This window comes from Perna viridis, chromosome 15 (genome assembly GCF_037379345.1).
Source record: "Perna viridis isolate PV_CMFRI_1.1 ecotype Kerala chromosome 15, ASM3737934v1, whole genome shotgun sequence".
Taxonomy (NCBI): domain Eukaryota; kingdom Metazoa; phylum Mollusca; class Bivalvia; order Mytilida; family Mytilidae; genus Perna; species Perna viridis.
In genome coordinates, this window is record NC_142459.1 from 15,571,174 (window position 1) to 15,594,924 (window position 23,751).

The 23,751-nt window shown below is 33.2% G+C and overlaps 1 protein-coding gene across 1 annotated transcript; it reads right to left on the reverse strand.

Annotated features, from left to right (window-relative positions):
- Positions 1-18,726: 18,726 nt before the first annotated feature.
- LOC148597123 (uncharacterized) lies at positions 18,727-23,278 on the reverse strand. The gene is made up of 3 exons (XM_088563384.1): positions 22,943-23,278; positions 19,841-19,912; positions 18,727-19,454 (listed from the first exon to the last, which is right to left on the reverse strand). The coding sequence occupies exons 1-3, from the start codon at positions 23,235-23,237 to the stop codon at positions 18,817-18,819; spliced, it is 1,005 nt and encodes a 334-aa protein (XP_088419510.1). The 5' UTR covers positions 23,238-23,278; the 3' UTR covers positions 18,727-18,816.
- Between the last annotated feature and the right edge of the window lie 473 nt (positions 23,279-23,751).

Consider the following 23,751-nt stretch of genomic DNA (forward strand, 5'->3'; position numbering starts at 1 on the left):
TTGTTGCCTGCGATGGACTAATGGTATCATGCTGTCGTCAGTTTCGTCTTTGTTGCCTGCGATGGACTAATGGTATCATGCTGTTGTCATTGTCGTCTGCAGTGGAATAATGGTATCATGATGTCGTCAGTTTCATCATTGTTGTCTGTGGTGGAATAATGGTTTAAGCTGTGGTCAGTTTCGTCATTGTTGTCTGTGGTGGAATAATGGTACTACGCTCTCATCAGTGTCGTCAATGTCGTCTGCGGTGGAGTAATGGTATCATGCTTGTCATCAGTTCATCCTTGTCGTCTGTAGTGGAATAATGGTATCGTGCTGTCTTCAGTTTCGTCATTGTTTTCTGTAGTGGAATAATGGTATCATGCTATAGTTAGTTTCGTTATGGTTGGCTGTGGTGAAATAATTGCAACATGCTGTCGTCAGTTTCATTATTGTTGTCTCCGACGGTATAATTGTATCATGCTTTCATCAATTCATCATTGTCGTCTGTCGTCGATTGATGGGATCATGATGTCTTCAGTTTCGTCATTGTCGTCTACGACAATTTCCTTTTCGATGTACTCTCTCATTTTCGGATTTTGTATTTACTGTACTGGTTTCTTATCTCAAGGCTTTATTTGTTGTTTTATTAATTGATTGGTTTTTTATGGTGTAACATCCTATTAATTCACCATTAAACAATCGCGGACACCAGCTTTTGTATCAATTACACAAGTACAGCCAGTGAAATAATGCTATCATGCTACAGTCACTTTCGTCATTGTTGTCTGTGGTGGAATAATGGTACTACGCTCTCATCAGTGTCGTCATTGTCGTCTGCGGTTGAATTATGGTATCATCTTGTCGTCAGTTCGTCATTGTCGTCTGTAGTGGATTAATGGTATCATGCTGTCTTAGTTTCATCATTGTTGTCGGCAGTGGAATAATGGTATCATGCTGTGGTTAGTTTCGTCATTGTTGTCTACGGTTGAATAATGGTATCATGCTGTGGTTAGTTTCGTCATTGTTGTCTGCGGTTGAATAATGGTATCATGCTATAGTCAGTTTCATCATTGTTAACTGCGGTGGAATAATGGTATCATGCTGTCGTCAGTTTTGTTATTGTTGTCTTTAGATATTTCATGTTAGTATACATTGAGTGTATCGATTTTCATGAAATTAAACCACTAAAGAAAGCATGGGATTGATTTAGGGGTTTCAACTTGAACTGATTACGAATGAAGGATCAGAAACAAACATGTTCCTGTTTTGCAGACAATAGCTTGAGTAAAGATGAATGAATCTTATAAATGAACCTCAAGGTGACATACCTATCCTGGAAAGAAAGGCTTTGATTGATTATTTATTGAGCAATAAAAGGCCAAACAGGCACTTTGTGGTCAAGTTCTTTTCCTGTGTAATTGCTATTAAAATTGAGATCTGTATCAAGCTTGGAAAGCGTGTAAAATTTTGGCCCAACTGTTCATGATTAGACCTCTGCATTCTAATCAAGCATTGCCCTGCGAAGCATTTCTTTGGCTTGATATGAAAGTAAGACACAGACCATTTTCTTTTTGAAGGGGGCTCGGATTTAATGTTGAGTTTTTGCTCAGACACGAAAAGTATTTCTTTTTTTCAGCAGCAGTCGTAGTTAAAAATTGTATTTGAATATCTGTATTGTAAAGGGATGGTGGAAATATTAAACAGTATAAATATTTTTTTTCAATCAATGACTGAGCAAAATACTTTTGGCTAAAAATTTGTAGTAATCTTATTTTTTTCGTAACAAACCAAGTCTCCCCCTCAATACAAAAATGTTTTGTGCCTAACAATTGGTAGAAGGAACAGATTAAAGGGAAATCTATTAGACTAAGAAGACAAAATTATCAAAATTTAAAAAAAGGTGGAGTTCTAACCCTTATACCCCACATGGACCTATAGCACGTGAGCTGAAATAACCCCCTTGCACCCCCACTAATCAACCAACCTATGATTTTCAGGTACCCTTATACCTCCAATTTCCGAATCTTTTTGTCGCCGGGAAATAAACTAAAGCATTTTTTTTTTTTAATTTTTTAGCTACTTTTTATACCTCGTTCAGACAAAAATCATTTTATTTATTCTACGCACTTCTTCTTTCTTCATTTTATGCTGCATTGGTGATAAACAATAATCACCTGTCATAATGAAGCGTGATTCTGTTATAAACACAGAGACAAGTCAAATGCACTAACATAATAGAACACACCGCATCATTTATCTGCTAGTCTTTTATGATTTTCTGTCCAAAAAAAGAAAAAATGATAAATGATCCATTACTGGGAAAAAATGTATGTGATAAACAGAATATGTACAGCCATTTTAATATTGCACTTCTTGTCAGCCTTTGATTAATATCGTCTTTGACCTACCGATATCAAGATCTCGGGTTGAAAAAGAAGGGCAATTAACAAGGCCATGTTTTAATATCTGTAAATTTTCATTGTGAAGTAATAGGGAAATATTGATTCATAATTTTCTGTCAATGCTTGAGAAAAAAGAAGAGATAATATGGCAAAAATTTGGAAAATTACTTTTTCTCCAAATTATCCGACCCCATCCCCTTTTCCTATAGTATTAAAACAGATTCAGTACCTAACCAGGATACAGTGTTGGATTTAAGTTTTCCTTGGGTTGTAAAAGAAGTCTTCAAATATTATCATTTTTAGTATAAAAAGCGAATTTGAAAGAAGCTAAAAAATGGTCTAAGGGAGGTAATTAAGGAAGTTTTCACTTCACATCAAATCAAAGTACTCATGTACTGCATCAATTTATATCGATCGTTTGAATTTTTACGCCTCAGACAATCGTAAAATTTCAAAAATATGGTATAAAAGAAAAGTTTGGGGAACGAATTCAAACGTTTCTTAACACTGACAAACTTATTATTCTAAATGGTTATTATCATATTGATATCTTTGATTTATTTTTAAATTAATCATTCTCATTACGACGGGCATTTAACAAAACGCACACACCAAAATTCAAGATGCATCGTGGCAGTGCACTAGTTTGCGTCATATTCGGGTTTGATGCCGGTTTACATAAAACACCTTGATAAATGAACACAAACTCTTTGAAATATTGCATATTGTAATTGAACTACAAGACGTAATACCACCATTTCATGTCTCCATTACTTTCCATATTAAATTTAGCCATTTATAAGGCTCATAGTAAATTTTACATGAGTACAGATGGTGCTGCAGGGGTTTCATTATGATGGGCACCCTTTATTTTAACTGTCGTAAAAATATCAACATACCTTTGAGTTGCTCATAAAAGTAGACATAAGAGGATGAAAAACTAAGACGCGTTGAACAAATCTGTTTTCACCACGCAGATCATTCATCATTGAAATAAACATGTCCTAATATACATGTCCACCTCAACTAGCTACATTTCTCAGTTGTTACGCTTTATAGCCCTGGTGCTACAAGTTATCGCATAGACACCTATGTGTCATGTAAAAGCGCTTAGTTTTTCGGCACCTAGTTCCAGAGACACATGCATTAGATTGATTATTTATAAAGCAATATCACCACCCCCACTAGGCTTTTCTTAAAAAAGAGGGTTAGGCTGGTCTAAAAAAAGAGGGTTAGACTGGTCTTAAAAAAAGGAGGGTAAGGCTGGTGTTAAAAAAAAAGGAGGGTTAGGCTGGTCCTGAAATAAAAAGGTTAGGCTGGTCTAGAAAAAAGAGCGTACGACTAGTCTAAAAAAAGGTTTGGCTGGTCTTAAAAAAGAGGGTCTAAATATATTTTAGAATACTCAAGAGGTCAATCTGGTCTTACGTTTGTCTGTAGAAAGGGTGAGTCGAAATCCATTCTGGAAGATTGAAGAGAAGAAATTCTATGGTAGGTCTTAAGTTGCTGAATATACCGATGATGATAAATTGCCATAATCTCAAACAGCCCCATGCACATAGTACTGGAAGATGATATATACACAGTCAAGATGAACATGGAACAATTGAGATGAAAGCAGACGTTGATTCCATGTGACAAATTCTTCAACGCCACTAAAGATACAAATGTCCTGAAAAAGAAGAACAAGAATAAGAACGCTGTACTTCCATGCATAAAATCTGTAACAAGTGAACGAATGACCTTAATATCTAATACTAAACACTGTTATCAGTGAACTAATGACCTTAATATTTAGCATAGAACACTAATAAATTACGTTGAAACTTTGAGTTTTACATCTAAAACAGAACACTTAAACCTGTCTTAACTGAATCTGAATAACCTGAATACCTGTCTATAACAGACACTTTTTAATATAAAGAACCTTAGTGAGTGCGCTAATACACCCCACACCTCCACAAATATGACTCTCAAATTATAGAGTAATCAAGGGAACTAAGGTTATAGCAGTAATCAAAAGAATGTAATCCAGGGACTAAGACCAGACATGGAAAACAGACATACACAACAAAGAACATAAAGTAACTAAAATCATACATACAAAGTAACAGAAATAAATGAGCAACTCGGACTCCACTAAAAACTGGGAGCATGGACCAGGTGCACCGGTTAGGTAAGCGTCCTCTGCTTTTCTAGAAACACCCGCCGAGTTGCTCATAAAAAGTCAAGTCCAGGGTAGACAAACGAGGAAAGGAAAACTATGACCCGTTTTCATGGTGCAGATGGATACAGCACAACAATCCACGAGTTCATGATGACGACCATACTTCTGTAGTGATGACTTCAATCTTGTAGCAATATAACCCTGTTCCAGAAGCTATTTGTTAGAGTTCTAGCTCGATACAAAAAGTCTGCGTAGTTGTGGCAAGATCCGGCATAACGTATGAGTTGTGATATGAACAACCCATACGCAGGTGCTGAAGGGATGTTGCCACAGATGAAAGGAAAATTGACAATTTTGAATGAAAAGTCATCATGTTTGTCGTAAAGTTTGGTCAATAGTTTTCCTTTACTATCGATTTCTAAATGTAGGTCAAGATATTAGGCTGACTTCACAGTGTCTGTAAACTTTTAAATGTGTTCTGTTAAAACAGATGATCAATTTACTGAGGTCCAAACGCATTTACACTGACATAAAATGAGTTTAAAAAGTCTTTTAGACTGGTTTTTGGATTTTTCAGAGTTCGGTTAAGCAAGGTCCAAGCACATCAAAATTGACATAAAAGGACTTTTAAAAGTCTCTGGTTTAGACACGTATTCGGTTTTGTTCAATTTCGATTAAGCAAAGTCCAAGGACTTTGAAATTGACATAAAAAAAACTTTTAAAAGCCTCTTGTTCAGACAGGATTTTGGAATTTTTTTTTCAGCGTTTGGTGTTAACCAAGGTCCATTGAAATTGACATAAAAGGATTTTAAAAAGTTCTTAGTTTAGACCGGTTTTCGGATTTTTCCGTGTTCGGTATTAACAAAGGTCCAAGCGCATTGAAATTGACATAAAGATTTTTTTTTAAAAATCGCTGGTTTAGACAGGATTTAGGATTTTTCAGTGCTTGGTGTTAACCAAGGTCCAAGCGCTTTAGATTTGACATACAAAATTGGCTTGGGCAGGTTTTCGGATTTTTCAGTGTTTGGTTGAGCAAAGTCCAAGCACATTGAAATTGACATAAAAGGATTTTAAAAATTCCTTAGTTTAGACCGGTTTTCGGATTTTTCCGTGTTTTGGTATTAACAAAGGTCCAAGCGCATTGAAATTGACTTAAATTTTTGTTTTTAAAATCTCTGGTTTAGACAGGATTTAGGATTTTTCAGTGCTTTGTGTTAACCAAGGTCCAAGCGCATTGGAATTGACAAAAAAGGATTTTAAAAAGTCCTTAGTTTAGACAGGTTTTCGGATTTTTCAGGGTTCTGTTAACATGGGTCCAATTGCATTTAAATTTGACATAAAAGGACAATAAAACGCGTTATGGCGATTTTTTCGTATTTTTATGTTTTCGGTTTACACATATATTATTGCATATGCTATTAGCTCTTTGAAACCGGTATCACTGTTGATTAATTTGATTTAAATGGGCGAATAAGGATGGTTTACTCAAAAATACATATCTGGCAACAAAACGGGACTATCGTTATGTAAGAATATAACATATTGCAGACCGAAACAGAACATTGTTTGTTCAATGGGTTATATTATACCTAATCACCGTTACCATAGGGATGACTACATTTTCATGGACTAGTGCTTAAAAGTTAAGTAAAGTCATTACCTGATTGGTATTTTACCAAACCCACTGGTTGTCAATACGTTCAAAGATGTGCGAACGAAGGTAAACATAATTAAGTCAAGTTGAATTTTAGTTAATGCAAAGTGAACATTAAAACAAAGGAACACATAAGTCACTCTGACAGTCTACAGGTTCACATGATCCATGCTCTCAGTTTTTGGTGGAGTCCGAGTTGCTCATTTTACTTTTGTTTCTTAGGACCTGTTTATTTTCTTATTTTATGTTCTCTGTTGTGTGTGTTGTGTTTTCTTTATCTTGTCCTTCTTTCTTAGTATAAATGGAAGAAAAATTATTACAGTATATCTTGTGAAGTGGCTTAAATTAAATGTAAATAAAATGAGTGAACAATAGCCACGTTTTAAAGGTAATGAGGAACTACATACAAATAAAATACAAATAAATTGTAGAAATATAAATGATATGGGTGAAAATGTTCAGCCTAACAGCATTAGTTAGGGTCAAATGTATCGGAAAGATGGCTGACAACAGACAACCCACATCACAAAGACAAGGTGCCTTTTAAGTTTCATTGTATCAAAACGTTAAACAAACGAAATGTTTTCATTGGCAGCCATATAATATTACATTTGTTTTCATTGGCAGCCAAATAATATTACAGTTGTTTTCATTGGCAGCCAGTTGTTACATATTGTAGAATGACATTTTGATTGAAATTGAAAACTGCAACCTTTGCGTTGGCGTTAAACATTGTACTAATACGAAAGGGTGATAAAAAGTAGAAAGATCTATTCTGTTTTACATAATTTAATCGCGATGTTCAGTTTCCATCTTACAAAAGATGAATTTCATTGTCAGAGAAACCAGTAATTACCAAAGGTTTCTTTCTTTATTATCGTAAACAATGTTGTTTAAATGAATCTGCATCAGTGTCAAGTGGATAGGGCTACTTTAGGTGTACCTAGTTCGAAAGACTACGAAAACAAAAAAAGCAAAAAAAAAAAAAAAAAAATCAAGCAAACACAAAACACAAGAACTACGGAAAAAACTACTTGAAAAGAAGAAAACAAAAGGCGATATAACACAGATGTAACAGAAACCCCACCCTCTCTCTTTTATACGATTTTAAGGCTTAATTTGGAGTATCAGAATAGTCTTCATGGATAAATACATGTATCAGTCATATAAACTTTCCAAATTTCTGTATAATCTGTACTCGTATTTAAATTGGTGACCTCTTATCAACAGCATTTAAACCAAAATTTATGAAGATCATAATCAAAAAACATCAAGAAGTGCTTAGAACCCAAAATATGGAAATAGGAAACCAAATCCTGCAACGTTAAGTTCTACCAAATATAATACAAGAAATTGCATCTCAGTGTTATAAAGCTTCCTGATATGAGTATTAATATGAGTGATGACAAGCCTCGATTTATGATAATGTGGATGTTTAGTATTGGAATCATGATCATATTTTGGACTTCTTGTCAAATGCATTTAATATTCACAAATCTAACCTAACAACCCTTACAGCTCTTAATCTGGCCTGTCACTTTGTTAATCGTGTGTACAATAATTAAGACTTAAACTGCATAACTTTTAAAACGAAAACAACGTAAGACTCATTATTCATGGTGAGTATAATTGTTGTTTTTTTTTTTATTTGTCTAATAAGAAAAACAAAAACAAAAAACAAAATAACAATACTTCAAACCATAGATGTGTATACAAAGGAATTAGGGGTTAGAATGACATTGTGAACTGATCGTCCAAGGAATGGTTGTTTTGTCTAAAACATTGATAATGCCTCGGGCTAAAGCTAGTAGTAACGGCCTCTTTAGTTTTGAGTACCATATGACCATGCTTTAGCTCATTCTTCCATGATATGAAATCCAAACAATACGTTACTTCTGAGATTGACCAGAATTGATTAACCGATCATGTGTCTTCTGAGTTTCGTTAGGCATACAAATTGCGTGTCCCAGGTAACACCAGTAATATTTTGTCAACGTAAAACATGTTTTAAAACGGCATCTTCAAAGCGATAAAATCGATGTTGTACGTCTGCGTCAAAAGCACCATAAATCGCTTCTTCAGTACGTACGATCAAAACCCACAAAAGGATTTTGATCAATCCATGTTTTAGATTCCCTACATATAAAGGACATTGCTAACGCTTTGTCCCAATTTTTCGTTTAAAGAATTAACAGAGATTTGTCACTGTGCTGTCTATTTGTACGTTCTTGAATACACCATTACAGTAACTAAGGCATTCTGTTAATCATTGCTAGTTAAATACAAGGTTTATACATGTATTTATAATTATTATTTCCCATTATTGTCTGCCTGGGTCCATGATTATATAACAATGCTCAGCAAGAAGATGTATGTTTGGAATTGCATTGTCGTAGAAAACAGTTACGGTGTAACAAATTGAACACATTTGAATGGTTTCTTTCTTCATACTGTGAAAAAAAGAGAAATCAAGTTCAGATACACAAACAGTGCCCTTAAAATCTAAAATATCCAAAACAAACTTATCGACAAATTAGCTTAATTTATTGACTGGTGGAAGTTCTCAAGCAGTATATACGAGTTTGTTATTTCACGACCAAATGCAATTAGTGCAGAATAAACAAAAGGTCGAATCATCTCATATTCTATTTCTAATTCCCTTTAACCAGAACATTCTTATTCTTGATCATTCGATCAAGGAAAGTAAGAAAAAAAACTTTTCATTGAGTATAAAACGTTCAAATACTTGAACATGATACCCTTCGGATTATTGATGATAAGGGTTCGGTTTACAAACCTTTCATTGTACTGTGTTTATTTGGCTGTTTGGCTGTTATTGCTTGATGTACCTTAAACAACATGTTTACTTTTACTTGATGCACCTAACAATCAGATTAAATCATTGCTGTCAATATTTGAGTATAATTCACATTCCATCCGAGCAATGACTTTACGAAGAATTACAAAGGAAGTGAAGTAAATATTTAAATCACAAATTTGGGAGTGATGTGGACATGCTTCCTTCTGTAATTACTCAGAATGATTGTGATGCAATGAATGAAACGATACAATGCAATATCGATATCATTGTCAATTTAAGACATATTTGAATAAAAAATATTAAATTGTGAGAGTTTTAAATCATATATATATATATATATATATATATATATATATATATATATATATATATATATATATATATATACAACGTCTCAGAATGTGACGCCTCATTCTGAGACGTTGTATATTATTGATTTGTTGTGACATGCATTATAAATTTGACAGCCCTAGATTAATCCTACGAGGAGGAATGACCCGGCCAGCGAAAGCTATATTTTATAGCCTAGCTGGTCGAGTGGTCTAGAGCGCTGGATTTTGTACTGGCGGTGATGCCATAGATGTCACAGCGGTAAGAGTTGGAGACCCGCGGAGGGAGCGACCAAAAATTTGCATCGCAAATTTGACAGTTCTAACATCGTTGGGAATTTTTCAGACCTTTATATATTCATATAGGAGGACTTCAAAAGTTTTCTAATTATTTATTATAAGACAGATGACTGAAAAAAATAAAATAATATTGTATACAAGTTTATTCCTCGTTTATTTTTTTAATGGATAAAAAATTGCACCAATTCTACTCATGATTTAACAGAGTTATTGTAACAATATTACTGTCTTTGTTGATTCGCTAGAGGGGCTAAGAAATTCTATTTCTTAATTATCCACCAATAAAACCGGTGGACGTGTAATCAGAATGATGAATGAATGCTATAGATACATTGTTTTGGGAACAAAATATTATTACTAGAGTACATTTCAGATGGCATTGATTCTGAAATTCGACAAGAGTGTTGATAGTCAGCAATTAACAAGTTCCAAGAAAAAAGATCTTGGGTGGGTTTTTAACCATATATCAAAGGTTCTCTATGATGTGACCATTTTAAAAAAAAGAATTGTTTTATCAAATAATATATTTGGTCATTTTTGTATCCTGTATTTATTGAAATATAGCGGAATACATAGGTGAATCATGCTACGAATGAATTGCGTACAGAGTAACCTCCCCTGCTCGTATGAAAATTGTGAAAAAGCTTACAGAATTGCATTTCCCAGCAGTTCACTTGTTGAAAATGCTCATAATTCATTCAAATATACCAGGTCTCTACTGTTTCAAATAACTAAGATGTTCACTCTATATTTATGGAGAAATGTCTTATTTTTTAATTTTTAATTTTTTTTCAAAATATTGACACTGGGTCGGTTACGAAAAAGGTGACAGAATCTTTTATTAAGCGCTTTTTGATTACATTTATAAAAATAAGTAGGTTAATGATTATTGAATAAACCCTTCATATTAGTTTAAACAAATCACACAATGTGTGTCCAGTGTGAGCATGCTTTCATCGGGACAAGGCCCCTTAAAAACATCGCAATTCTGACTCTTGCTAGTTACGTGACCCGTACAAATTAAAACGACGCCATTATTGACTTTGCTGTTCGGCTGTTCGATGTCTGTACTATCGTCATCTCTGACACTTTTGTTTTGGAATATTTTACTATATTTAGATAAACGGACTTTAATAATACAACAAGAGAAATCTAATTTCGTGTACCTGGAAGTTTAAGAGAAATGCTCTTTATTTCTAATCGTCAATTTATTAGCGATAAAACGATTTGCCATTAGGTTCCTGAAAACAGTGATTAAATCCAATTGAAAGGTATTACATTGAACAATCTTAAGTGCATCAAATTAAGCGTTTGATGTTTTGTCATTTAACTTTGTATTAAGGTTGGTTATCGTACACCGTACAATAAGCAGGATATGTGTGCATAGATGAATAAAATGGTTTAACGGTTCACCATGCCTATAAAACAAACATCATCTCTTCTTTTAAGATGCGAATATCAATGAAGATACACAGTAACTTAATGTATCCGGGACTTAAATCGGTCACCCGCAAACACAACACTTTGATATGCTGACTTGAACAGTGACAGTTAATTTTGTGTAATATTCAAAAAGCCAAGAGTCTAAGGACACTTTATGTGAAGATCGTAAATTAAATTTTGTATTATAAGTATTCATTTCAGAACTATTTATATATATGTTGATCATCGCCGTGTATACTATATATTTACATAGTAAGGAACAAGCAAGTAAGGTGGTAGAGTTCCCACATCTCAATCTCGTTAGACTTCATATATGTATTATATAATTGATGTGACTCTATATGTATACCGTTCAGATCCACTACTGTCTTACACGATAACACCAGAGGTAGTCCTATTTAATTACATTATGAGCTAAGGTTCGTGCTCTAGATAAACTTACGAGGAGGTAACACTCGGTTAACGAAAGCTATATTTGTATATAGTCTAGTTGGCCAAGTGGTCTGGAGTGTTAAATGTAGTGCAGGCGGTGTTGCCATAGATGTCAGAAAAGAGCAGGGATTCGAATTCCGTTGGGTGAGCAACCAAATTTTTGCATCGCAAATTTAAAACCTGGCATCGATTTTAGAGTTGGGGTGTAGCTTAGACTTGATTATATCTCTATATAAATGTATAAACTTTAAACAATTAATGAATCCGGACAGAATTTTATTCTGCAACAATATGATAATAAGGAAACTTGCATGTTGGCATCTCAAGAAAAGTCTGTGAAGAAGGATATATTTTAAATTCATAAGATTATGATGTCAGATTATCTATCTGAAATCAACCATATGCCCATGATTAATAAACAAAAGTGAGGTAACCTTATATCGTGTGAACATTTGAAAGACTAAGTGTGGAGGTAAACCCTTTGGGTGTACTTCCATGGACAGAAAACACTGGACATAACTGTACATCTGACTGTACATTTGTAAACATATGAAACAAAGTAGAACTGTTGTATAGGGAATATGATTCGTCTTTTCGGTTAACAATAATCTTGAAAGTTCCAGTTGTTCTTTGTCCAATCTGATTAAGACTCCAAGCAACGGAAAACTTACGAACAAACAGATGCCAGGCCTCTAGACAAATACGAGAATAATATGCCTGGCACCGTGAAATCGCAAATGCCCAACCTCCAATTTCAGTCATGCCTACGTAAACCCCTTTATACACTTTAGCTCGCTCTGCTAAACCGATCTCAAACACTGAGTTGAGCACAGTTTGAGAAACGACAGTATAATCATAGTTGATCTCGAAGTAAACGGTCTTGTCTGTTGGTATACAGTTATCTACAATTACACCCCGATAAGTGTAGAGTGGATTCATACCCGGTTGCAATTGCTGGATATTCGGTTCATACCTATCGGTTAACGTCATACAATCAGTCGACAGGTATACATCTTGATGTCTGGTAGATGAGTCAAATTTCATTTGAAAGGGTACTGTATTATCTAAAAAAATCAAACAAACAAAAAAATAAAGAAAATTTCCAGTTTTTTTAAACGCTACAGTATTTGAATCTGAAATGAAAGGTCGACATCGTCCTACATCCAATGCTAAGGACTAGATAATAACAAAATTACATATGTTCTCCTAATCAAATATTTAAAATGTATTAAAGAGCAATCAAGGGAACCAAGGTTATAGCGGTAATAAAAAAATGTAATCCAGGGACAAAAACTAGACATGGAAAACAGACACACTCAACAAAGAACATAAAGTAACTAAAATCATACATACAAAGTAACAAAAGTAAATGAGCAACTCGGACTCCACTAAAAACTGGGAGTATGGACCAGGTGCACCGGTAGGGTAAGCGTCCTCTTGTTTTAAAGAAAAGTAAAATGTGCACCCGGTCAAAACTGGGGAAAATGATAACATTCAATTGGGTAACATTATGTTCAGTGAATATATTTGAACAATATATTTTGTATTTCTATGTCTTAACATGCATTAGTTCATTTCAGTGAAAAATCGGTAATTTCAATTGGATAAAACCTTTTCTGGTGGTATTAATTAAGCTACAGTATAAAGTTTTACCAGTCAATATAATAATGCAATAATGCCTGCGGACATTATCATATCATGGTAATACCCGGTTACTAATTTAGAGTTACATCCCCTTATTAAAACGCATTCGTAATCAAGCAGTTGTCAGTGTAAATATACAGAAGCACGATTTGCATGGCTTGCTGAAACAAATCGAGGATGTGGTTCCTCAATGAAATAAACATAATAGTTATCGATAATACCGTGATATTTAGACAGTGGTATTGACTGCCGCAGCTATAATGACCTCGCCTCCGGCTCGGTCATTATAATAGTATTAGTTAATACCACTGTCCTGTGGACAGTCTACATATCACGATATTGACCAGTTTATCTACAACTATTACATAAGTAGGGAAGTATAATGGGTGAAGTGAAGTCTAGAATGCTTAAAATTATTCTTTATTGCAGTAAACTGAAACGTTAAAATAAAGGTTCTGTCAGCTAGATGTTTTTGAACTCATAATATTGTTTTAAAACTATATGCAAGAGCCATGCACAATATTGTGAAAGAGTAATCAAGGGAACCAAGGTTACAGCGGTAATCAAAAAATGTAATCCAGGGACAAAGACCTGACATGGAAAACAGACACGCACAACAAAGAACACAAAGTAACTAAAATCATACATACAAAGCAACAAAAGCAAAGAGCAATTCGGACTCCACTAAAAACTGAAAGCATGTACTATCATTTTGTTTTAAAAATATATCAAAGAGCCATGCACAACATTATGAAAGCAGGAAATCAGACAAAAAACAAAAGCACTAGCAATATAAACTAACACAATAAACAATGTCATTCACTCGATTCATTCAAGGACAGTAATATGAAATGACCTCTGGTATTGAACTCAATAGGTAACACCTTACGCATTTAAATTGTTATTTTTATCACAAATTGGTAATAGGCGATCCTACAATGAATCCAAAACACGGTTCTTTATTCAGGCATAATTATGATATCATTCCGGTAACATCATCGAATTAAATCCTTGAATCAAGGTTGTCTCCCAGTCCGGGTTAATTATGTTTTTTTTTTCATTATATTTTATTTTATTTTTTATTTTAATTTTTTTTTTGTTTTGTTTTTTTTTTTTGGTTTGTTCGTTTTTCGTTTTTTGTTTTTGTTTTGTTTTGTTTTGTTTTTTTGTTTTTGTTTTCTTGTTTCTTGTTCTTTTGTTGTTGTTGTTGTTATTTTTTGCTTGTTTGTTTGTTTTTGGTTTTTTTTTTTTGGGGGGGGGGGTCGTAACTTGAATGTTTTGTCGAAGAATAATCAAGGGAACAAAGATTCTAGCGAAAATCGAAAGAATGTAATCTTTTTTGCGTCATTGTCACATAACTGAAAGAAACATAATTAATATATCCCATTAGAATGTCTAAGATAAATACCATTTGTGGTTGATTCTTCGTATATCATTGCTGTAGTTTGTAGAACAGTTGTTCTCACTTCAATTGAGGTACTATCTAATAATACAATTCATGTAACTGTTATAATTTTATAATAATTTTAGTTACATTACCGAAATTTAATAATCCCATAAATTAAGGTTGTCTTATCGTTGCAATTGATTTACGTTCCCAGAGTCGAATATGCTCATATATTTTTTATGCTTCTTTTTTTTTACGCACTCGGTATAGTTTCGCTTTTAACCCTTTGACCTTAAAGTCGCTCTTCCATGGAAACGCAATTCACCTGATCGCAATTCTGTTTCCCGATGGGCCAAATACTGATAACTTAGTTGCGTTCGAAAAAAAATGTATCGAAAATTAAAATTGCGTGCCATGTATTATTTCCTGAATGAAATGTAGAACATATTAAGTAAAAAGTAAAAAATACAGCGTCGGCTATCTTTATATTTAAAGATAGTACATGTTTTTGTTAAGTTATTTCATGTGTTTCATGTATTTCATTGTTCGTGTATATTATCCATGCATGCGTTATTTTTTTTTATTATAATATTACGAATACCTGACTGTCTTGATTTTCTTTTTTCAACCCAAACATTGCAATTTCAAAGAATGCTTCCAAATAAGCTTTTTATAGAAGTTAATAATTACTTTAACTTATTAAACATCTGCTGCCTGCCATTTTAGACTTTCCAATTAAATGTCTTACCTTTTTACTCGAAGAATGAAATTGCATGCGGTCAGACAATTTGCAAAAAAATACCTAGAATTCACTCCTTATGAAGAACATAAAAATTACCAGTTACCAGTTTTTTTAGTATGAAAAGGTAAGTAGAATAATAATGATTTATGGTACAATGGTAACACAATTTATTAATCTGAAACTAGGGCATTATAGAATTCATATCTATACCATTATGTAAAACATTTTGCTTTATGAATAAATATATAAATAAATTAAATTAAATTAAATAAATAAATAAATAAATAAATAAAGACATTTATCAAAAAAACTTGAAGAGGTAGAAAATAAAGCAGATATCATTGTTCAAACAAAACTTAAATCAGATACATATAGAATATAAGGCAAATCCGTTGTGTAAAAAATATTATGTAAGATATTTTATGACAGAACAATTTTAGTAGACAATAAACTACCTTTAAATCCGACACTCATGTACCTCATTACTGTAAATCCGGCAGCCGTTTCAGTAGCATGATTCATAGATGAGTGATCATGTAATTTGCAAAGTGATGTCATTTTGTCAAATTCTGCTAATTTGCACCTAAGTTCCTGTCCACATAGTAAACTACATTCTACTTTGCTCCGTGTTAAATATGGGCCATTTAGAAGAGGGGTTCCGCTCGACAGTCGGCGACTTGGCTCCAGAAAAAACTGTTTTTTCCTTGAAAATAATCCATTTGTAACATCCAGAAAGTTAATAAATAAACTTATTATTAAGATGCTAAGCATGATTATGTCAGAAGTAATAATTCTAGACTGAATTTAAGTACAAAGTAGTCGTGCAACGTTGTGCAAAATGACTAACGCTTAAAATAAATGGCCTGCATAAAATGACTTTAAATTCGAATTTTGAGGAATCGAATCGGAATATCGAAAACGAATGCTTCTTCCTTCCTAAGGGGATTAATGTAATTTTATTAGACTATCTTGTAGATATAGATCTTATTATTGAGATATATGCATTAATATCGATTTCGAATCAATTGAACTTTACAATTTTTAAGAAGTTAAAATGTTTTTTGACAAGCCGTTAAAAGCCGGGTAGCATCTATTATGAAATGGAAATAAAAAAAATACATAGTTTTCATAGCAACCAAACATACACGGTAATCAATGACTGTGGTAGAAACGTGAACAGTCGTCTATTTTGCAAAGCCTATTTCCTTTAGAGCAGTTTACCGTCACGACAAAAAAGTACGAAAATGTTCTGAAACCACAAGTGCTCAAAATTGCTCATTTTTACTGTATGACGTCATTCTGTCATCTATACATGAAAAATGATGACAGCTTTATTTTGGTAACTGAATGTAATTCCAATTTGCTGCTAAAAAAGTTCCATTTTCAATTAATTTAGCTGTTCCTTTGATAAATACATCTGCATATCTATATATGGTTGTATTGACCTAAGTTACATTGTCCACATCGCTTTCGAATTAGAAAACCCTGACGTCCTGGTTTATAATGTGATTTGTGATTGTTTTTCATTTTTATAACATGAATACTTCGGTGTGGATAATAACTACATTTAAAAAGTGCAAAAAATGAATAGTTCTTTTAACTTCGGGTTTGGCAGACCATCCATTCCATAAATAGAACTTCCCGATCATAAGATATTTCCTAATTGTACTTGAGACAGTTATTCATTTTTTTTAATTGTCCTCCTCTATGATCTCTGATTTGTAATTTTAGGATCCAAAGAGTACAGCACTAATTTTTTTTCCCGACTTCCAGTCTAAATTGTGCAAGCCTTACCTACCAAGTGCGACTTTTTTTTCATGTATGTAGGTACCATGTTTGTTAAAAAGATTGTATTTTGTATTTGAATTTCGATCATTATTAAATGATAACCCCTATTTTGTCTACATTTCAACAGATTTCGAATATCACTCTTTGTGTGTTTCCTTGATTTTCTATGGCATGTAAATACCAAATTGTCTGTTGGAAGTAAGTGCTTCTTCGAGTTCAATGATTTCTTCAGATCATATTAGCAGGGCACTGCAAAAGTGTCTTTTGCCATCCCGTGTCTTTAATTGTCCTCTACTGTCTTCCTGTAAACTACAGGACAGATATCAATGAAAGTTTCTACGATAGGTAGGATTCCCTGCACTATAATTGCGTTGTTTTATATACGTCCTAAAATAGATCGTTACTAAAAAGTTATACGAAGACTCCGTAGCTTTTCATTTTTATGAGATCTTTCTTCTCCAATTTAAAAATAGTTTGCCTTTTTTGCACTTATAATATCTTAAAACCATTAGTTTAAATCACACAGTTACTGAAATAATGTAATAACAAATGGTGTTTCTAGAATAGCAGAGGACTCTTACCCTACCGGTGCACCTAGTACATGCTCCCAGTTTTTAGTGGCGTCCGAGTTGCTTTGTTACTTTGTATGTATTATTTTGGTTATTTTATGTTCTTTGTTGTGTATGTCTGCTTTCCATGTCTGGTTTTGTCCCTAGATTACATTCTTTTGAATACCGCTATAACCTTGATTACTCTTTCACCAAGAAGAAATCTACCCATGGCGAAATTTACGTGAAAGTTTGTATAAAATGCTTGATGTATTGCCTTTTGTCGTTTTTTCCGCTAATTTCGTTAAAAAAATATCTTTTCAACTACAAGTCAGAATCTGGATTGCCTGCACCAAATATGCATTTGTACATGTATCCGGTGAAACTTTGTTGTTATCCTTACTCATAGGAGAAATTAGCTTAGTTTTATGGGAATAGGGAATCGTTTGGTCTTTTAAATAACCATGGGTTATTTAACTGTTGAGCTGACATTCTTTCATTTTGATTGGATTGTTGTCTCTTGAACATATTCACAATATCCATTCGTCTTATATCTCTCAGTGCTAATACCTGAAATTAAATGCGCTGCATATTGTACGATGTATGATACATTTGTACATATCCTTCATATAAAATTTCATGACAAAAGATCAATAAATGTTTTTCATTGTAATTCCATTCAGCTAGTTTTGTCCTCCTTTTGAAACATTCAATAGCCAATTATTGTAGCGTTCATTCACAGACGACTAATATGTAAAACCTTTTTCACTAACCCTTAGATACATATATTGTTATCAGCAACTTTTTAACAACTATAATTTGAATTCGGTTTATGTTAAGATTGTGAAGTAAATTTTGTGTAATAAGAATTTACTTTTATATATACGTTTAACAATTGAACGAATCCGGACACAATTTTGATATTATGTAAAAATCATTACATTTGCATATATAATAGCATTATTAACCAGGTCGGTTAATGAATATTCATAACAGATATTTATATATAATAGCATTATTAACCAGGTCGGTTAATGAATATTCATAACAGATATTTATATATAATAGCATTATTAATCAGGTCGGTTAATGAATATTCATAACAGATATTTGAAGCTTATTTTGGTTGATTATTATTTATTAAACTTCTGTCACATGATTGTAAAAAGATAAGATATTTTTAGACCTCGTAAACATTCGATAGGCTAAGTATGACGGTAAACCCTTTGGATGTACTTCCGTGGACAGAAAATATTGGACATAACTCAACATTCGACTGTACATTTGTAAACTTATAAAGCAAACTTGAACTGCTATGGCTGTACAGGGCAAATGAATTATCTTTTCGATTAACAACAAACTCGAACTTTCCTGTCTTTCTTTCTCCTATCTGATTATAGCCCCATGCCATGGAAAACTTCTGAACAGAGAGGTGCCAGGCCTCTAGACAAACTGACGCCGAGGTAGAATACGGACACTTTGAAATTGCAAATGCCCAACCTCCAATGTCTAGGGTGCCGCAGTAAAGTCCATTATCGACTTTCCTTCGTTCGGCTAAACCGATTTCAAACACTGAATGGATCACTGGTTGAGAAACAATATCATAATCATAGTTGATTTCGAAGTACACTGACTTGTCTTTCGGTATACAGTTGGTAGCAATAGCACCCCGATAACGGTAGAGCGGGGTAAGGCTCCAGGAATACCCCATCATGCTAGGATCATATTTATCTGTCATGGTCAAACGATCAATCGACAGGTATACATTTTGATTCATTGCCAATGAATCAAACCTCATTGGAAATGGTACTCTACTATCTAAAATAAAAGTGAAACAACATTTTAAAAATATTCAGTAACATAGGACAACGACTAGAGTATTATAATTCTGAACAGATAACTGGACGTCGTCTTACAGCAGAACTCTGAATGAAAAAAAAACATGTTTATCCTTTTTTCAGACTTATAAAAACTGTACAAAAAGGAGGAATGTTAAACAACCGGTGCAACATATTCATAAATACCATGGCCTATGCTATAGTTATGATGAAATCTGGTTTACTCAATGCGCGCGCGCGTGTGTGTATGATACCGTTAATTCTTGGCTTTGGTGCTTTTAATGATTTTCTTATTTAAATTGAGGCATAGTTTTGTTCATATATTCTAATTTCACATATCTCGATTAGCATGTTGAATGTAAATACCTGTAGTTGTTGCTTTGTATATTGTTTCTGTGGTTTGTAGGGCAGCTGTTGTTACTTCCATTGAGTAGCTGTCTGAAAATGAAACTTTAATGTTACTATCGGTATAAATTTTCTCATTTGCTTACTCTCGTAGATTCTGTCAATCAGAATATTTTTTTAATGCACCTAATTGTCTAAATTGTATGCAAAAACCATGCATAAATGCTGATACATTTTGTACTGTCCGTGATAAAAATCAATTTTGAATATCGGTTAAAATTGTCGAAGTGTAATAGGACAATTCAGTAACAACAAAAAAAGTTCATGGTCAAAACGTTAAAAGAGGAAGTAGAAAATATCTCTATAACGTTTTGGGAACACAATGATGTAAGTGTGTTTCAAAGTAAACAATACGGATTACATGAGGATGTAAATTTAAAGTAAATATTGACATGCAGTAAATATTGACGTAGTTTTTGCAGACTGTATTTTTGTGCTAATTTGAAGCCGATTTTCATCAACTGTATGAAACTCGTTTATGTTTATCGGCCACAGTGTGTTTAAATGTATAGCTTTTGTAACCAGGTACCTTCTGAATTAATTCTCAATTTTGTGTAATGATAAGAGGCATTTTTAATTAGTAAACAAAATGGTCAATATAGGTGGTACAAGCTACCATATAAATGCGGAATTTCACGTATTCCGTATACAAGCCACCGTATATTGTGGCCAATCATTAGTACGTCTAGTCAAAATTACACTCTTTTGTTGTTGCGCCTTGCTAATGATCTGGTGTGTGCAATTGATTCTGCTCGGTTATTTTTGTTTAGTTTGCAAAAAATCTTCGACAGAATGTTTTTATTTGTTTTATTTTCTGGATATCTGCTTATTGTTTTCATTAAAATTAATACATGTCTCAACAAACTGATAGTTTTCGTTGTATCCAGGACAACAAGAAATTATAGACAAGTTAAGTGGTGTTCTTTTGAGTTAATGAAAAATTCCGTGTCTATCTCAAATTTTGTAAAGAACTGAGATGGCTATATAAAACTTAGGCCTACTAAGCAGTTTTATTTAGTATCATATAATTATTTTTGCAAATATACGAAACATTCACACACTGAACCACATGGGAACTTGTTTTTGAACTAATGGAGAAATGACTTTCAAAGCTGCTTTCTAAATGGAAAATTTTATATTTTACTGCAGATATTAGGTATTAAAAAAATAATTTCAAATGTGTTTTTTTCTATATTTACTTTCTAGTTTTTACATTTCGATACCTCAAAGGTCAAGGTCGGCCTTCAATTTAGGGCTGCAAAAATTTGAAAGTTTTTGGCACGTTTACCAAAAACTACTGTGGACAACACCATTTGCTAGTTTTTCTTAAATATAGCTATTGATTCTTGTGTGGGATGGACTTTGAGTTGATCTGATATAAAAAGTTTTGAATTTTTCGCACTAGCAATAGAGGTATTCCATACAAAAATGATACATTTTTCCTTTAGAATCATGATTCACCATTTGACCCCATCGCTATTTCGATAGAGCTTGGAAAACGCTTTCCATCGGTATATTATTTAGCCATATTATATTCCGGTGCATTCAATTCTCAAAGAGTAATCAAGGGAACCAAGGTCATACCGGTAATCAAAAGAATGTAATCCAGGGACAATGACCAGACATGGAAAACAGACATATACAACAAAAAACATAAAGTAACTAAAATCATACATACAAAGTAACAAAAGCAAATGAGCAACTTGGACTCCACTAAAAACTGGGAGCATGGACCAGGTGCACCGGTAGGGTAAGCGTCCACTGCTTTTCTAGAAACAACCGCCGAGTTGCTCATAAAAAGTCAAGTCCGGGGTAGACAAACGAGGAAAGGAAAACTATGACCCGTTGAATAAATCAGTTTCATGGTGTTGATGATACAAAAAATCGATAGCCTACTATATATATGATGAAACGTATAATTATTCATTCCAATCTGGCTGCTCTTAGGAGATAATCCAAATTGAAAATTCAACAGTTGCCATTGTATTTTAGTGTCTGCCACAGAGTTACCTCCCTTGATTTTGAATTCTACAGTACAGTCAATATAATTTTAATCTTTTAAGAACAGGAGTTATATGAAAAATATCAAAAATAAAAACATAAATACCAGGATAATAAGCAATTGATTAAATAATCATGGAAAGACAGGATGTCGACTTTTTGGAATGGCTTCTATCTCCGTGTCACTTGAACGACACCAAATTTTTACATCTAGAATCTATGTTGATCTGAATGAGCATACAGGGATATAACTGTCCTTTTGATTATTCATTTCATTGTTCTACACTACCCACGAAAACCAGTAAAATTCGCAACATTTGAGCCCTCTAGATTTTCCAACGCTTAAGATTTTTAATTTAATGTCTCACTTAACATCTTCTAAAATAATACATCCTACGGTCAGAAATCTTTCAAAAAAATCCTTAAGTACACCCCCAAAAATAAAATAAGTTAATAAATTAAGTAGCACTCCAGCTAAGGATCATACAAAATGTGATTCATGAGTGAAAAGCCTACATATTTTTATTTTTGATATTTTGTTTGAATTGCCGTAGTAAACAGAAATTAACATTCGGTTTGTCATATAATCTGTGTTTTTAGAATGTAAAATTTATATAGATTGCACTGTAGAGTTCAAAAGTAAGGGAGATAACTCTGTAAATGACACTCAAATTAAATAGAATGTATTGGATTTTCAATGTGGATTATCTCCTAAGAGCAGGCAGATTTGAATGAATAATTACACACATAAAACAACTTACTTACAAAAATAAAAATAGCCATATTTGGGGTGTATCACATTTTTCAGATTTTGCATGATTCTTACAAAGACGACTACTTAAATAGTAAAATGGGTAAGTGATTAATGGTACGATAGTAAAAATGTCTATATGAAATTTGAGCCCTCTGGATTTCATATCACTGAAAAATAAATCTAATGGCGAAGTTTCGTAAAAAAAAAAGTTATGGTCAGATATATGAAACAAAAGTCTGTCTGAAAACAAATTAAATACAGTATTTATTTTAAACAAACAAATCCGGTGTTTTTGAAATCCAACATACCTTTGAGTACTGTAAATCCGATGGCCGTTTCAGTAGCTTGAATCATAGATGACTGTCCATGTAATTTACAGAGTGATGTTCCTTTGTCGAATTCCGCGGATCTGCACCTAAGTTCCTGTTCACAAAGTAAACTACATTCTATGTTGCTTCGTGTCAGATATGGGTCATTAAAGAGAGGTATTCCGCTCGAAAGTCGGCGATTTGGCTCAAGGAAAAACTGTTTTTTCCTTGAATTGAATCCATTTGTAACATTTATTAAATTTATAAATGAAATCATAAGCAAAGTGCTAAACATTATTTCTATGTGATTTTAAGCAAAATTTAACGTAGTAGATGCACCTTTGACTAACACCTCTACAAATTATTTGCGCGCAATGCTTATTGAGAAATCGGATAGAAATTTCTGACGGTTTTTTTTTCTTATTTAAGTTTATTGGTCTCTTTATTGAGAGTTATGCATTAAACTTGAATTCAATTTAACTTAACATGTTTAAGATTGCACCACATGCGGAAGTTATGGTGCTTTTTTTTTTCTTTTTTTCTTTTTTTTTTCAAAAACCCTTCAAAGCGGGGTAGTATTGATTTTAAAACGGGAGTTAAGCTGTCAAAGCAGCCAACCGTTTTAATGAACGGATGTCGCGGCTGTAGTGAAAATGTCTTTCTTTATCAATATGGATATGTGTTGCAAGTGAGGCCATTTTGCTTAAAATTTAATAAAATGCTATATATCGAACATAGTTTATATTTTATTTTAAGCACAGTTCTTGGTGACTGTGAATTTGATATGGTGATTTTTTTTTATACTTTTT